Raw genomic sequence first — 17,508 nt, forward strand, 5'->3', positions numbered from 1 at the left:
TACCTCTTTTTCTCTTCATAAGTCCACTTTTCTTTTATATTCATGTATCAAATGTTATAAATGACCCCTTTCTCTTCCTTCTTATAAAGCAGTGTTTCTCCACCTTGTAATTATTGACAATTTTGTCCACATAATGTTCTGCTGTGGGGTTGTCCTGTGCATTATAGGATGTTTAGCAGCATCTCTGGCCTCTACCTGCTAGATGCCCCCAAGTTGTGATTTAAAAAAAAAAAAAAAAGTCTGTAAGGGATCAGCAGATGGCATAATGGTTACATTGCTGGACTCCCACATAGTCAAGTACAGTTTGAGTTCAGGACCCTGCAACTTGAAACTCAGGCCTGGCGCATGTATTTGTGTGCCCAAAATCCTGACAGGAGATTGGAAAAGAAGGGATTACAGTGTAGCCATATCCTCTGGGGGGGGTGATTTCTTGCTTTCTGTCTCTCTATCTCTCTGTCTTTTCAGCAAGCACATGAACCTTATGGCAAAAATCTCTCTTGCTAAAAAAAAAAAAAATCCCTGTTGATATTGCCAAATTTTACTTGGGAGACCAAAATTGCCTTAATTGAGAATCACTGTTATAAAGTTTGTTAACAGGTATGGATATAATAAATTCATTCACATTTTCTTTTGAGATAAAATATTTATACAATAAAACACAGAGACCAAGTGTACATAGATAAATTACTATTGACAAATACATACACTCATATAACCACCATCTCAGTCAATACAAATCACATTTTTATTGCTCTGGAAACTTTCTTTGTGTTCTTTCCAGCTAGCTCTCCTCCTTTTGCTCTAAGGCAGCCACTGTTAGGATTTCTACATCCAGAAACTAGTATTACTCTTGAACTTTATTCTTAAAAATGGAATCATGCAGTGTGTTCATTTTTGAGTCTCACTTCTTTCACTCACCATGATGCTCTTGAAATTCATGTATGTTGTTGCATATATCAGCTGTTCATTCATTTTTGTTGCTGAGTGGTATTCTGTTGTGGACTCATACAAATACAAAATATGCTTTACCCATTCTGTTGCTAGAAACTTGGTTGTTTGTAGTTTGGGGCTCTTAAGAATACAGTGGCTATAGACAGTATTGAGTAAGTATTTTTATGTAGGTTTGTTTTTTCTCTCAGAATAGAATGCCTGAGTCAAAGGTTAGGTATGTGTGTGTGTGTGTGTGTGTGTGTGTGTGTGTGTATGTATATGTATATACTTTTTTTTTTTTGGAGAGGTTTTTACTATAGGCACATGCGCTCGCCAGAAAGACAGAGACAGACAGATAGAAAGTGAGAAATCACCCCCCCCAGGGGGGATGGCCATGCCACCAATCCCTTCTCCTCCATTTTCTTCTCGGGATCTTGGGCACGCATGCACACACACCTGGCGTGAGTTTAAGCCGCCCAGTCCAGACTCGAACTCTGGTTGACTACTTGGGAGTCCAGTGACATAGCCGTTATGCCAACTGATGGTCCCTATGTATGTAATTTTTAAGAAATTCCCAAGCAGTATTCCAAAGTGGTTGCACATCACCAATGTAGGATAGCTCTAATTGTTCTATATACTTATCAGCATTTGTTATCATCACTCATCATAATTTAGCTCTTCTAGTAGGTGTGAAGACATATTTCAGGATTCTTATCATTTTGATTTCTTGATGATTGATTACCTTTTTGCATACTTTTTGGCTATTTCTATATATTTTGTCAAGTGACTATTTTTATTTTTGTGTGTATTTCTGTTACTGGTTTATGAAGTTTTTATATACTCTGGCTATGATTTCTTTGAAATAATAAGTTGTGAATATAATCTTCTACTCTTTGACTTGCCTTTTTCATTTGTTTTTATATATTTACTTATCAAGCTATTATATCTTTTTATCATACACATATACTAAATGCCATAGCTTCAAATACACAGAGTTTGAGACATTTGTTTGCCAAAAAATTAATGTTTCATTGGAACTTTACAAAATCTGAGTCTGGCCCTGTAGCCTAGTGATTAAAGGAACCAGATCCTACAGGGCTGTCCACACTTTGAATCTTGTCCCCAGTGACTTAAAAAAAACATGCCAGCACATGTGCAAACACTCCATCCTGACAGTGTGGAAAAATGGAGGGGAAGGGATTGTGGTATGGCTCTACCCATTAAGGGTGCTTTCTCCTCTCTCTCTGTCTCTGTATTTCTCTCTGGCAAGTGCACACACCCTCTCATAGTCTTGTCATAAAATGCATGGCATATTCTATTTGGAATTTTATTCATGCACTAAGTGGATAACCCTTCTCTATATAGGGTATAAATCTCACTATGCACATGTATGTTTCAAAATAAGTTGATCACATTTGGTAAAAGTTGCTACTTCCTTTCACAGTCTGGAACCCTAATTATTACTGCTTTGGCTTAATTACTGAGATAATATTATTTTTTATGTAATTGGGATTGGTACTTCAGCATAGCTGAAACCCTGTAAAAGAGGACATCATCTGGGGTTAGCTGGTGGTGTAGTGGCTATGGTGACCGAATTGCATATGGCCGACTCTGCAATGTGAGCCTTAGACCCAGCAGTTTGAAAAAAATATGCTAGGCATGAGTGTGCACGTACCTAAAATCACAGAAGGAGAAATGGAAGAAAAGGATGTGGCATGACAATTCCCTGTGGGGGTGCTTTATTACCCTTCAAGCCTGTCTTTTCCAGCAAGCACACATTCCTTCTAGCAAATAAACAGAACAAAACAACAAAGAGGACACCATTAATCAACAGCTTTGCTAAATTTAGGGCAAGGTTTCTCAACATCAGCAGCATGGACATATTTGGCCAGTTAATTGTTGTCCTGGGGAGTGTCCTGTGTATGGTAGTATGTTTAGAAGCATCTCTGGATACTACCCACTAGGTGCCAGGAGCCCCTCCTAGTTCTGACAACCCAAAATACCTTCAGACACTAGTAATTTTTCTCTCAGGGGCAAAACGGTCCCCAGTTTAAACTGTACATACTGTATATGTACTAAAGTATGAGTATGTGATGGAGGCTATGGTGATTGGGTCACCATAGCAGTCCTGAAAGCTTGGTAACAGGATGATCTAGTTTTTGGTAAATGTTCTCTTTCTGGCTTACAGAGGGCTGTCTTCTTGCTGTGTCTAAAGATGGTGAAAGAACTAGCTAGATCCCATTTCTTTATTATTAAACAATTTATGTTTCTTCTTTATTTGTGATAGAACATAGATCCATGAGTAGGGGAGAGAGAGAAATGAGAACCCTCCACGGAGTCGGGTAAAGGCACCATGCCCTTCCTCCAGTTCATCAGCTGTTGAGCATTGGCATGGATGCCCAGTGGATTTCAGGCTGACTGTGCCAGGAATTCATACCATGGTAGCCATGTGGGGTCCAGTTTCTTTTGAGCAGTGCATTACCGTTGTAGTCTGTTACTCAGTTTCATAACTTGCTCAAAGAGTCTGAACAAAGCTCAAGAAAAAAGTAGCCGCTTTTTTGAATTGATAAGCACCATGTAAGTGTTCTGAGGTGCAGAGTAGTTTGAAATGAGGAAGACAATCCCAGAAAGGGGAACCAGCAGATGGCATAATGGTTATGTCTCTGGACTCCCATGTAGTCAACCATGGTTTTAGTCCCGGACCCAGTGGCTTAAAACTCACACCGGTATGTATGTATGCCTGCCCAAAATCCTGAGAGAATGAAGGAGAAGGGATCGTGGCATGGCCATCTCCACTGGGGGCTGATTTCTCACTTTCTCTGTTTCTGTCTCTCCAGCAAGCACATGTACCCTACAGCAAAAATCTCTTAAAAAAAAAAAAAAGAAAGAAAAGGAAATCCCAGAAAGGAATCAACAAATAAGAGGGAAGTCCCCAAATCTGCACCCAATAATCCTTGGATGAATCCTAAAATGCAAAGGGATTAAATGGAAAACAAGAGCTGAAAGGCTGAAAGAGCTAAACAGAGATTTCAAAAAGATTTTTTTCTTTTAGCATTTCAAGATGTCATTTACTTGTCTTATGGCCTCAGTTGTTTCTGATGAGTAGTCTATCATCATTCCTGTGGTAGGCTTAGGTGCTATTTGTGGCTTATCGATCCAGTAAGGCTGCTGCTTTCTCCTTGAGTTTTATCCAGACTCTGAGCAAACTGGTGAGAGCCTTAAGGGGCAAGTTGGTTAAATGTGGAGCTCACCTAGATTTCTTCCTCTTTCCTAAGGAAAGTTTCTGTATGCTTTTGTTAGCGTCCAGTGCCTTCAAGAACCGTGTTTTCTACTTTGTCCAGTTACTGTTATCAGCAAGAGGGTTAGTTTGTTGTGAGCAATTCCATCTCACTGCACTTGAATTTGTCACATTAGGTTTTACGTGAGTGATATATCTAGGGGTCAACCTTTTTTTTTAATTATTTTATTTAACTTTATTTATTCATTCATTTATTTATTTCAATTTGACCAGAGAGGGATAGAGAGAAAGAGAGAGAGAGAGAACAAGCTGCCAGGTCCAGGACTCGAACCGTAGTCAGTCATGTGGGAGTCCAGCACCCTTAACCACCAAACCACCTGCCAGCCCCAAGGGGTCAACCTTTTTTGGGTATAATTACATTGTAACAAAAGATAAAGCATAAACAAAGTTTGTTTTTGGTAAGACTTGCCGGTATTAACCTGCAAGTACATAGTCCTTAGAAATTCCCAATCTCCTAAATTTCTCTCCCATTGGGATTTAATCATCACTAGGTGAACAGGGCAAAAAAGGAGGGGATTTTTCTCTTTAATTTCCAAAACAAATTTCTCTCTATTGCATAACAGTGACTAGTCTGGCATGCAAAGGTAATATCTATCTGCCTGTCTCCATTCCCTGGGCTTCTGTTTCCTTTCCTAGACAACGGAATGTCTGGCTCACATTTTCCCTCCTCTTGTAACCTCAGGTCAAATTTTCAATATTATTACTCACATGGTATTTCTCCTGTAACAAAAGCTTCATAGGTCTGCATTCTCTTTGGTACTATTTTTTTCTGGGTTTTGTTTTTGTTTTGTTACCATTTATTCAAGATCAATAGGCCTTTTACAGTGACAGTCCTATTGATTACTGGGATCTCTAAATCACCATTTTTCTACATATACCCTATCTTTGTTGTTACTAATGCATTCAACCCCTCACAACAATTGAACATTGTTAACCCTACACACTTTATGAGATCATGCCTTCTACTCTCTCTACCCTTTAGTTTTTCCTCTTATACTTTACTGATTTTTGATAGAAGTCCATTCATTCCATTCAGCACCCAAACAGTGAAAAACAAAAACCAACAACAAAGGCACACAAACAACCCAAGTTTCTTTTCCTTTTTAAAGATAAATTTAAGAGACAAAGCGAGAGAATTGATTTTGACAGGGTCTTTCCATGTTGGTAAACTCCTGCCTCAGCTTCCCAGGTAGCTAGAACTACAGGCATGCACCACCATGACTTTCCTGTTCAGAGTAGACTGGGAACCTGCCCCCTAGTCCCAAGGGGCCTTAGTCTCTGAGTAGCAGCATCTTAGCATGTGCCATAGCAGCTGAGCCCAAACCTAGTTCCTCTAAAGCTAGATTCGTTCTCTTGCTAATTGAGCCTTCTTTTTTTTAAAGAATTATTTTCTTTAACTTTATTTATTTATTTTTTACATTTTGATCAGAGAGGGACAGAGCTAGAGAAAGAGAGAAAGTGAGAAAGCAGCTGCCCAGTACTGGACTTGAACCATGGTCGGCCATGTGGAAGTCCTGAACCCTTAACCACCACGCCACTTCGCTGGCCCCTAATTGAGCCTTCTTAACCAGACAGGAATCAAGGAGTAGTCTGAGAACCTGGCCCTACTTCTATACTTCTATAAAGTTCTGCCATCAACCAACAGAGAACTCTTAATTATTCTCTTAACCCTCCATTCTACTGTCTGTGAAATGAGGAAAGTACTTGTCTCTGTGTTTTACTATCTTAGTTTAAAATGGCAGAGAAGCACATTCCAGGCTGGCAGGTATAATGACAATGGAAGGAAAAGCTAGGGACAGGACTGCATGCATCTCTCGGTAAGCTCCCATCTGCAAAGATTGAGTCACGGGGAGATGTTGAAGGAGACAGGCCAGATGTGGGATGTAAGGTGGCCTCGATAGAGAGCTTTGCTGGTTGCTTTATTTCCCAAGTGCTGCTCTGAGTCTATCAGAGCTTCATGCAGTCTCTTTCTTCCTGTCCCAATTCCCCACATTGTCCTCCCCACCACCCCAACATATGATCTAATTTTCAGGGTTTTTTTTTTTTTTTTTTAAATTATGTCTCTGGACCAGCAGTTAGCGTAATGGCTATGTCACTGAACTCCCACGTAGTCGACCACGGTTCGCATCCTGGACCCAGTGGCTTAAAACTCATGCCAGGCACGTGTGCGTGCGTGTCCAAGATCCCGAGAGGAGAAAGGAGGAGAAGGGATTGAGGCGTGGCCATCCCCCCTGGTGGGTGATTTCTCGCTTTCTGTTTCTCTATCTCTCTCTGTCTGTCTGGCGAACACACGTGCCCTATAGCAAAAAGACTCTCAAAAAATCAAAAAATAAAAATTATGTCTCTAGTTCTTCTGTAAGAGACAGAGATAGAAGAGAGAAATAGAGAAGGAGCACCCCCACAGGGTCCGTGGCACCAGGATCCATCTCCGGCCCTCAGTCAGCTAATCATGTTCAAAGGTTGGTCTCTCCCTCTGGCCTCATCTTTGGCTGAAACTGAATAAAACTATATAATCTATATATGTATTAAAATAAGCTGAGAACAATGTCTTTCATTCCTTACTTAAAGCCTTCTGAGGGTTATAAACGTTTTTATTCAATAATACTCAAGGTAATAACTTAGAAAACTGCTTTGATGGGAGTAGAAACTCATAAACAATAAATTTAATAGCCCTTTGTTTAAAAAAATCAGTAAGAAGGGACAAAGATAACTCCCATATTTTTACAGTGAAGAAAGATATGTTTGAACATTAGTAGTAGGGTGTGACCTGTGAAAATCTTTAACCAAATGGCAAGAAAAAAAGAGCTTTACAGTGGAGACTTCATATATAAAACGCAACCTGATCATCCGTCATAAATAAGCAACCTGTTCTGCACAGATAAGGAGACATGAAAATCAAAGGAACTCAGTGATTGTTCCATTCAGCATTACACTATGTAAGACCTAACCCCTTCGTCTACTTAGGGCTACTTTTCCACTTCAACAACAAAAAACTGATCTTGACTGTGGTTGAGCTTTGCTCTTACTTTGCCTTTAAAGAGATTACCTTGAAGAATAATGTTGATTATTTTTCCATCTCCAAAGCCTGAAGGTCTTGTTATCCCTCTCCCCACCTAAGTGAGTATTATAAAAGAATTTTGTGTCTACTTACCACATAAAAATATGATCTGTACAGGACAAAAACCCCATGTACTTTAAGACAGTGTTGATGTTCATTTGACTTTGTTGGTACGTTTTTGTGATGTGTAAAGGCCTTGGGTCTTTTATTTAAGGAGGGTGCTCTGTACATTTGATCAGAGCAATTTTGTTCCGTTCTCTCTCTTCTCCATTCTTTTTCTCCTATTTAAAGTACAGTGTGTTGCAACTATAACAAGGCAAATGATTCCTATCAAACCCATTGCTGTTAAAACCCCTTTCAAAATAAGACAATCTCTGGCAAGTGCAGGAGCGGAATTTGGGGGAATATACAGAGATGCCTGGACAATGTTAGATACGGCAGACTTTAAGGCATTCTCATCCATCGCTCGTATTGCCACATAGACTCTGTGGCTTTCTTGTGTCTCTCCATCAGGGTGATGTTCAGGTCCATGTAGGAAAAGTTTGGGTGAGAATGTAAACCTCTCCTTGGTGCCAGCTAGCTGAGGATTTAGCTTTGATGTATTCACTAAAATAGCACTGTTAAAGTCACGTTGAATATTCCGTAGACTCTTACTCATTCTTATTTCATAGCTTGTAGCTGAAATTGAAAGATATAAATGGATTGGTTATCTCCAGTACGTTTTCTAGTTTATTAAAAATAACTAATGGAAACAGCAACCAAAGTAAAAAAAAAAATCTCAGCATAAACATGACCAGGAATATGAATATTAGCAAAAACTTTAAACCACTACATAACAACTCATATTAAAATGAGTAAGAGGACGTACGCTTTTTGAAAAGTATGATTCAACATAATAAAAATGTTATTTTCCTAAGTTATGTAGTAAATTTTATGTTTTTTCTCTAAACTCCCAAGGCTATTTTCACCCAACTAACCCCTGAACCCCTGACCCCGTTGTTACAAATATCTCTTCTTGGAAAATAGCTTAAGGAAGGAAACAAGCAAGCCTACCCTGGCCCTGGTCCAAGTCTTCTCCAGGTGCTGTCCATGAGAGAGTCACCTCCTCTTCCACTTTGACAGCTTCCAGGTCAGTAATTTTGCATGGTAGAAACATGTCAGGATGGGGCCTGGTTGGAACTCCCAGCACTAAAAAGGAGCCCCCTGAGCTTACTCGGCTAAAGCCCCACTTCTGCTTTTCCTCATTTCGACCCACTGACTTCCTTGGGGCATTCATCCGAATATTACCTGAGACACACAAAAGAAAAGAATAGCTAAAACGAGTTACAAAACTCCTGAATAGTTTGTTCCAGACAGTTTAGTGGGACTTTCAACCTTTGTTCCTTTACTGTGTCTCTGGAATAACTGTTCTTTTATTCAATAATCCATTCATTTGTTCGCTCAGTGAATATTTATTAAGGGCAGATGCTGCACTGACAAAGCAGTATCTCTTATGGAATATATAGTCATGTTAATCATATTGATAAACATATATTTACAAATTGTGATCATCGTAAGAAGGAAAATAGATGCTACGAAAGAAAATGACCCAGGTACATAATTCAGAGTGACATTGAGGAAGAAATAGCATTTAGGGTTTCCTAAAGATAGAGCAGGAGTCAGCCAGGTGAACAGCAGAGGGAAGAACGTCCCCGGCAGCGGGAGCAGCTTGTGTAAAAACCCTGAGATGCAGAGGAGCTTTCAAATTGGAAAAACTAAATTAAAGAAAGGAGGGTAGTTTGAGAGGAGACAGGAGAGAGAAGTTCATTCGGGACCTCATGGGCCAGTGTATTTTAATCTTACATGCTGCAGGGAGCAGGGACTGGCATGATCATATTTGTTTTCTGTCAAGCCACTCTGGTTGCTTGTTGGAGAATGGATTAAGGCACAGCAAACAACGAGGCCACTGAGAGCCACTCATCATAGTTCAGGCGAGAGAAGATGTCAGGGTGACGGCAATGGGAAAAGGCAAGAGAGAGGCAGGCCAAGATGTGTTTGGGAAACAAAATAGCAAAAGCTAGATTTGAATATGGAATGATGAATAAGGAAACGTTGGTTAACAGACAAACATATGAAAACTTCCAGCTTTCAAACATGAGCAATTTCAGAGAAAATGAACGCTAAGGAGAAAGAAATCAAAATGAAAGTTACAGGGTTTGTGATTCCTATAAAACATCTAATTCAAGATGCCAGTCAGCACGTTACACATGGATTTTAAGTTCATAACATGTTTTAGCTAAGTTTAATAATTTTGAAATTAGAATTTGGAGGTTATAGGCATGTGGATTAAAGCCATACAGATTAATGAGATTACCTACTAACTATAATGATAAGGAGCATTTATTGATCAGTTACTATGTGCCAGACTCCTTTCTAAGTATTTCACATGTATCAACTATTTAATTTCCCAGCAAGGGTAGGAGGAAGGTTCAATTATTACCCCCATGTGTGTAGATGATGAAACTGAGGCACACAAAAACTAAGTAACTTGTCCAGAGTCCTACAGTTAATATAGGGAGACACCATGTTTCAAACATGGGCAATGTGGTAAAGTAAGAAAGTTTGAACTGAGCTTTGAGGATTGTCCACATTTAGAGGCCTGGTAGAAAAGATAGAGCTAGTCTAAGAACCTGCCAAAAAATTCCAGAGGATTAGAGGCAATTAGGAGAATGTGGTATTATGGGAGCCAGGAAAGGCAAAGGAGAGCTCTATCAGATTTGCTATGTACTGCTGAAGTCAGGAAAAATGAGTCCTGGAATGTGCCTTTTGGATTGAGCAGCAAAATGGTCATGGGTGACTCAGGCCAGAGCAATTCCAGTGGAGTGATTTGGGTGGAAGACAGATGGCAGTGAGCAGAGCAGTACATTAGCAGAGGGAAGCTACAGTTAGCAGGTTTTAGTTAATTTCAGGGAACTAGATGATAGGGAGTTGAGAGGTGGAGAGTAGCTGGAAGGTGACCAATAGAAACTTTTTATTTTTGGTATGGGAGATAATAAAACATACTTGAATGCTTCTCAGCAGGGTCAGCAGAAAAGGGAAAATTCTAAAGACCTTCTTATGGGATCCAGAGCGGATCTAGCAGAAACACTGGCCTTTGGGGAAGAAAGGAAGGATGCAGATGCTGCAATGTCTAGAAATCTGCTGTGGAAACAGAGCAGCTCTCATCACACAGCGAAGTGTGCACTCTAGGTCCTCTCCCGGCAATGAGCCAGTGAAGTGAATGTTACGTACTGTCGGCATGTCTCAGGAACACTTTTTCTTTTCTATGCTCTTAAGGGTCTGTATGAAGCTACACAGATAAATTGTAGTTGAAGACTATTTTTATAATCTCTCTGTACACTAGGTGGTGATATTTTCATTCTTGAGACTCATGAGTTTTATGTTTTTGTTTTGTTTTTAAGAGAGATTTTTGCTATACGGTGTATGTGCTCACCAGAGAGACAGAGAGAGACAGAGAGACAGAAAGCTAGGAATCACCCTGCAGTGGGGATGGCCACGTCACAATCCTTGTTCCTCCATTCACCTTTTGGGATTTGGGGCATGCACATACGTGTACCTGGCATGAGTTTAAGACACTGGGTCTGGGACTCAGACTGCAATTGACCACATGGGAGTCCAGTGACATAATCATTATGCCATCTGTGGTCCCTAGATTCGTGAATTTTAAAAAGATACTCAGATGAGTCAGCATCCTGCAACTTCCTTGATAAAAATCACATCTTATCTACTTGGTATCCCATGTTTCTAAGATTAAGCCTGTCACTTAGTGGGCCTTCAGAAATGCGGTATATAATGGGATCAGCAGTTAGCGTAACGGCTATGTCGTTGGACTCCCATGTAGTCGACCACGGTTTGAGTCCTAGACATGGCGGCTTAAACTCGTGCTGGGCATGTGTGCGTTCGTGCCCAAGATCCTGAGAGGAGAATGGAGGAGAAGGGATTGTGGCATGCCAATCCCCCCCTGGGGGGGGGTGATTTCTCACTTTCTGTCTCTCTGTCTCTGCCTTTCTGGCGAGCACATGCGCTCTATAGCAAAAACCTCTCCAAAAAGGAAAAGAAAAAAAAGTGGTATATAAGTAAAAGAGGGAAGATCTATTTGGAAATGAAATGTTATATCTAGATATAAAATCATATCAATGCAATAAAACCATCTTACATTGTAAATTGATTAAGATTGGTTTTGAAGTAATTAAAATTATTTTAAGTAAAGGTCAGCGTAAATTGTGTTCTAGGCAACACAAAAGATCAAAAGATATAAATCCATGGTGGCGTGTTGAATATTTTCTAGTGAAAAATACATCTAGAACAAAAAAATACAGAATCACGTTGTGAAATAGTAGTTACTTATAACTGCCAACAAATATGAATAATATTCATAAAGACTCTACTTTTTTGAGAACAAAAATTATTTAGAACTATTTTGAGACTGTTTTAAAGACTATAGCATGATATATTTCTGTTTGTCTATTATACCATAGCCACTGTTTCTTATAAGGAACTATAATAATGATACGTATATTCTATTTATTTGGTGCTTTTATCTTGAAGGGAAATAGAACATCTTCGAGAATCAACAGGCATCTATAGCGTTCAAGCTCCTACTCATTCAGGAACTCATTTGTTCAAAGAACTGCTTCTTTATTCTCTTTCTTTTTTTCTTTCTTATCAGTGAGAGAAAAAGGGAGGAGAGCAAGAGGGAAAAAACACCCACAAATCAGGCATGGTCATGCCATAATCTTTTTCCCTCCATTTCTCCATCCAGTTAGGATTTGGGGCACACAGGCACATGAGCCTGGCATGGTTTTTAAGCCATTGGGGTGGGATTGAACTGTGCTTGACCATGTGAGATCCAGCTCCCTTAACCACTGTGCTTTGAGGTGACGCTTCATTCTTTCAGCTCTTATTTCTTGTCTTTTTTCTCTTGCCTAGACCCCTAAAGGGGAAATAAAGGAGCAGGAACTGAGAATTGCAGTAAATCTCTTTATAAGTAATTCTGATGAAACAAGAAAGAGGTAAAAATAATGACTAGACTGAAGTTGGGCATAATCTGTGGGAATTTCCTATTCCTGCCTGTTATCCACTACCATGAGTCATTGATGATTGAAGAAATACTGAACAAATAATGTAGCGACAAGAAATCTTACCTTTCTTTTTCTCGCTTTTCTCTCTCTCTTCTCAATATATACATGCACATACTTATCAGAGAGATAAACATGAAATGATCTTGTTCAGATAACAAGTGCAGATGATCCTTACCATTTGTTATGTAACCAGGTACATGCATAGCGTGACTCCCTGGAATAGAGTGGGCTGAGGTGCTTATGCTGGGAAGGTAATTGACATGGACTTTCAAGTTGTATCTACCACTTTCAGCAAAGGAGAAAAAATACCTCGAGTAAATTCCATCATTTTTTATAATATCAGCACCTGGGTATATAAAAATAACTCAATGTCAGCATGCTGTCATAGCTGGTTCCTAATATTTCACTAAGCCATTAAAAATAAAATTTACTCCATTTATTTGCCCCATTTTAATAAGTGTCATCATGGTCATAACTACTTTGATATTATCAGGTACTTGGCCAAAGAATAGTCTAGGCTTATCTTATGGAACACCAGTTCAATTTTAAAGTTTCTCCTCCAACCAGGTCCAAAGGGGGAAAAAATGGGTTAACTCGAAAACCGAATTGCTCCATACTTTCTTCCCATGTTCCCTTAACCTCTGAAAAATTATTTTCTAAAGGTGAATAAGTTGTACCTACTTCAGTGCTAATGAGACACTTAATAATTACCTTTAATGATCTCTTTCCTTTCATTGAAAAACTACTAGTTTTTTGCTAGAAACCAAGCACATTCTTAAGTGTGTTTATGGTCACAGATCATTTTGAGATAAAAGCTGTTTCATCCTTAGTAAATAAATATATGTGCATATTTACACATTTTCATACAATTTCAAGGGTTTATGAATGCTCAGAAGTCATTCAGTGTAGAACGTGTGGTGAATAAAAATTTTGGCAGTGGTAAAATAGTATAAAATTACTTAATTTCCTCATTAGTGAGTACATGGAACTGCTATGCTAGATTTTAAAAGGCTTAATGACTTGGAGTTTGGCAGGCTTCGGTGCCCTCCGCTTGTGCCTTGCTTTGGGGGAGTTCTAAAAGCATGACCAGTACTAGTCTGCCTTCCTTTCGCATTGCTCCCCAGTCAATGTTGAGCCAAGTCCGTGACTGGCAGGAAGGCCTAGGCCCCAGGGCAGCTTAGCCCAAATGCAGCTGGGCCACACTGGGCAAACTGCTTGTTCTGTCCCAGGAGTCAGTTCTCACATCACACACCCAGTCCTATACTCAAATGTCGTAACCCGCTAATGTATACTAAAGTCCTCCCTTTTCCCACTACAGGGCAGGGCTCCTGAGAAAATTAGAAGTACATTTAAATAAAATAAGAAGTGCAAATTTTTTTCTGACCTATCTTGCTGATAAGATAGGTCAGAAAAAAATTGTTTACTGGAAATAAATCATATCTTGATATTTAGTGATCTAATGAGGACTAAGATCTATATTTGTTGAAAATTACAAAGGAAAATCTCCATATTATGGTCATAGTGGTCACCTCTTTTAAGCACTGAGGCAGAAAGAAATGGAGAGAGCTTGAAAGACAGTAGATTTGGCTTTAAGGTCTGGATCTGCCACTTAGTTGTGAAGCTTTATGTCTCTGAGCCTCTGTTTTCCCATCTATTAAATGGGAATAACATCTCACAAGGTTGTGATGATTCTTTTTTTATTTTTATTTTTGGAGAGATTTTCGCTATAGGGCGCGTGCACTCGTCAGACAGACAGAGAGAGACATAGGGACAGAAAGCGAGAAATCACCCCCCAGGGGGGATGGTCACACCGCAATCCCTTCTCCTCCATTCTCCTCTCAGGATCTTGGGCACGCATGCACACATGCCCGGCGTGAGTTTTAAGCCACCAGGTCTGAGACGTGAACTGTGGTCAACTATGTGGGAGTCCAGCAACATAGCCATTACGCTAACTGCTGGTTCCCAGTTGTGATGACTTTTGACAGTACGCATGACAAAATACATTTTAAATTAGCAAGCATTTTACAAGTATAAATTTCATCATTCTTCATTAATTTTACTTGCCAGCTAAGTACTTCTTCTGTTATAAAAATTATTAGACAACTGTGTACATATTTGTTAGATATAAAGGGGTGGAAACTACACTTTGATGCCTAAGCAATAGTTTTCCTTGTTTCTTGCATTAGGATATATATTTAGATAGCAAACAAGAAATAGTTCCAGGGAATAAATATAAAGGCTGTTGAGCTAAATCAGATAACTTTCCCTAAGACAACAGATCTGTTCTCCAGGCCAGTCCACTGGCTGGAGTAAAGGTGAACTATTCTGCAAGGTGAATTTTTGGACTGTATACAAATAATGAAAGGTTATGGTCATGGATAAGCAATCAGAGCATGAGATCTGGATCCATTCCAATAGGAAAAACAAGAAGACTTCTCTGGTATCCTTCTGAGGTAGACTAGCACTAAAATCCTTTGAAAGAACGTTTGTTTCATGAAAGTCCTACTTGATTGCCATGGCAAGATCCAAGTTGGCTGCCAAACCTAAGACTCTTGAACAAAGAAATTGACTTTGAAACAACAGGGCGAAGGGATATGCTTTTAATAGTGGATCAGACACATGGCACTGCCAATGTAGACTTTAAGGTCTATTGTCATCCTGAGGATTTAGTTTAAGGAAAAAAAAAACAGGAAAGATGAAACAACAAAGGAGTTTGTTTTAAAAGTCAAAAACGTTAGCGAGAAAGAATCCAAGTGCTGCTGCTTGCCAGGCCTGATGTTGGGCTGTGTGTAATGTGTTAATATAACCAGGCTCTCAACTCGGAGTGAGAACTTTGAAGTAGGATTTTTGTTTTGTTTTACTTTGTATTCTGAGTGCTACGGAAATCTCTATCCTGGTCTTCTTGGGACCAAATCACATAAAAAACGCACTGGGTGTGCTAGAGATAGGCCATGTCCTTTCACCAACCCAGCTACTTGGCCAAAGAGTAGTCTAGGGTCACGAAGTGGGTCATAAGTTCAATGTCCAATTTTCTCTTTAAATCACATCTGAAGGGAAAAAAATGAGTTAACTGTCACTGTATCTCCCTTCTTAGGCTTTCTTTTGCTATTTCAATTGTCCAATCTAATTATTGAATTGTTGGGAAAATAATGATGTATTTTTTCTATGCAAAAATGTGTCATGGACTTTACTAACAACCCAATATTTCAGTAAAGTAAAGCTGGGACTCTTAAGAAATATAGACATTTCATGAGGACCTATAAGCCTGTTTCTGGGTGACCTCACTGTGTGTGCATGGCCAGTAACACTGGTCAAATGGAAACTAAGAACAGGGTGACAAATGCTAACATTTTTCTCTGGTATGGTGCTCTGAGGAGCCTTATGGGGACTCTTTACCAAGTCAACTTGTAGCTACTCAATATGTCAGTGATTCTGAGAGTATGAGAATCTGATATGATGGGGTGAGAAAAATAATTGGAGGAATCTTAACAGATAAGCTTAGCATTGACACCACCATACACTGACCTGACAGATCTTGAGACATTAAAAACATGATACTCTTAGTTACCTGCTCCATCATCAGAAAGTTTCAGCACAACAGGATCTCCAGTCTTGGTCTCAATCGTAGCAGTTACCGTGGCATTAAGAATGGGATAAAACCCCTTTCTCACATTTGCATAAATCATTACAGGATGGGGAAAATGGGTGCTGTCTCTTTCCACAAAGGTTTCCACAGTGGCTGGGGGTAGAGCTAAGCTAGAAGCTCGAGAGGTCACTGTCATTTTCAAGGCTTGGAGGGAATGGTGAGTATTGTTCAGTGTGTAAGTCCAGTGCCCAGGCTGTAAAACAAAGACTTTTTGTCTTGTAAAGTATGAATGGAAAAAAAAATCAGTCCTTAATTTGAAAGTATATATCTAAGCCCCTAGGGTTTTTTCTTTTCTTTTCTTTCTTTTTGCTCTGATTTTATTCATATTACATTAAAAATACTATAACCGATTGTCAGGAAATGCAATAGTGGTTAAACGATGACTAAATACATGATTTTCATAGCATAAGTCTCTTTTCATTGTTGGGTTACTCTTTAGGGAATTATACCGTGCATTTATTTGTGGAGAAGTGTGTGACTAACATTTTTAGAACGTAGAAAGTGTCCAGCTTCAAAGTACTTTGCAATTATTAATCTGAGCCCCTTTACCCAAAAGGAAGTTCATCGTTTTATTCTTTTTTATAACTTGGGAACATTATATCAAATTAGGTGTACCGTTATCATTTATCCGGACACCCTGGACTGCAAGGCAACAATATCTTTCTTTCCTCCTTTCCTCTCAACTCCCCATATGCAGAAATCTCAAGCAACAAAAACCACATGCATTATGAGAGACCAAGAAAAAGATCTACTATTTTTATAGGTCAGGATTGCACAATATCTGTGTTGAGTAATTTATGGAAACGCTGCTAACTAATCACTTGCCTATCTAGACTGCCAGGGAGAAACCTGCAAAAGGCAGTCTAAAGGAAAAAAGCTGAAGCTAGACTGTAGCAAAAATTTCTTTTTTGCTTAAGCTACACATAAATTGATTTTTTTCCTGACTCTTGCTGCTCTTACTTCCTTATATAACTCTAGAAACAACAGGAGGAACTCAATGGAGCAGGAGGAAAAGCAGAAAGCAATAGGTTTAGGTATGACGTAGGATGGACTTAAGATGCCACCATGTCCTACCCAGCCTTCTTTACTGGGACTCATGTACTTTGCCACTTTCCAATGAAATCATTTTCAAGCATGAAGATTATCTATAAATATCTCTCCTTCTTTTTTGGAATCATAACATTAGTATCAGGTATATTATTTTCCACATCAAAAACTTCTCATTGGGTGTACTTAGTGTTTTGATACAAAGCACCTAATCCACACTAAGAGGTCACATAAAGGGAGCAAGAAATAGATAAAGTGGGGATCAGCAGTTGGCGTAATGGCTATGTTGCTGGACTCCCATGTAGTCGACTGTGGTTCAAGTCCCAGACCTGGTGGCTTAAGCTCCTGTTGGGCGTGTGTACATGCATGTCCAAGATCCTGAGAGGAGAATGGAGGAGAAGAGATTGTG

At 39.4% G+C, this 17,508-nt stretch overlaps 1 protein-coding gene across 2 annotated transcripts in view; it reads right to left on the bottom strand.

Moving 5' to 3' along the window:
- Nucleotides 1–6,834: 6,834 nt before the first annotated feature.
- Nucleotides 6,835–17,508, bottom strand: part of CLCA2 (chloride channel accessory 2) — a 32,576-nt gene continuing 21,902 nt past the window's right edge. For both annotated transcript variants that reach the window (XM_006169699.2, XM_006169697.2), the window contains exons 13-16: nucleotides 15,975–16,245; nucleotides 12,582–12,752; nucleotides 8,340–8,573; nucleotides 6,835–7,964 (exon numbers count right to left, since the gene is read on the bottom strand). In XM_006169699.2, the coding sequence (XP_006169761.1) occupies nucleotides 7,522–7,964; nucleotides 8,340–8,573; nucleotides 12,582–12,752; nucleotides 15,975–16,245 (1,119 nt within the window). In that variant the 3' untranslated portion in view covers nucleotides 6,835–7,521. The remainder of the gene's footprint in view (nucleotides 7,965–8,339; nucleotides 8,574–12,581; nucleotides 12,753–15,974; nucleotides 16,246–17,508) is intronic.

Source organism: Tupaia chinensis, unplaced genomic scaffold (assembly GCF_000334495.1).
Source record: "Tupaia chinensis unplaced genomic scaffold, TupChi_1.0 Scaffold147417_1, whole genome shotgun sequence".
Lineage (NCBI taxonomy): Eukaryota > Metazoa > Chordata > Mammalia > Scandentia > Tupaiidae > Tupaia > Tupaia belangeri.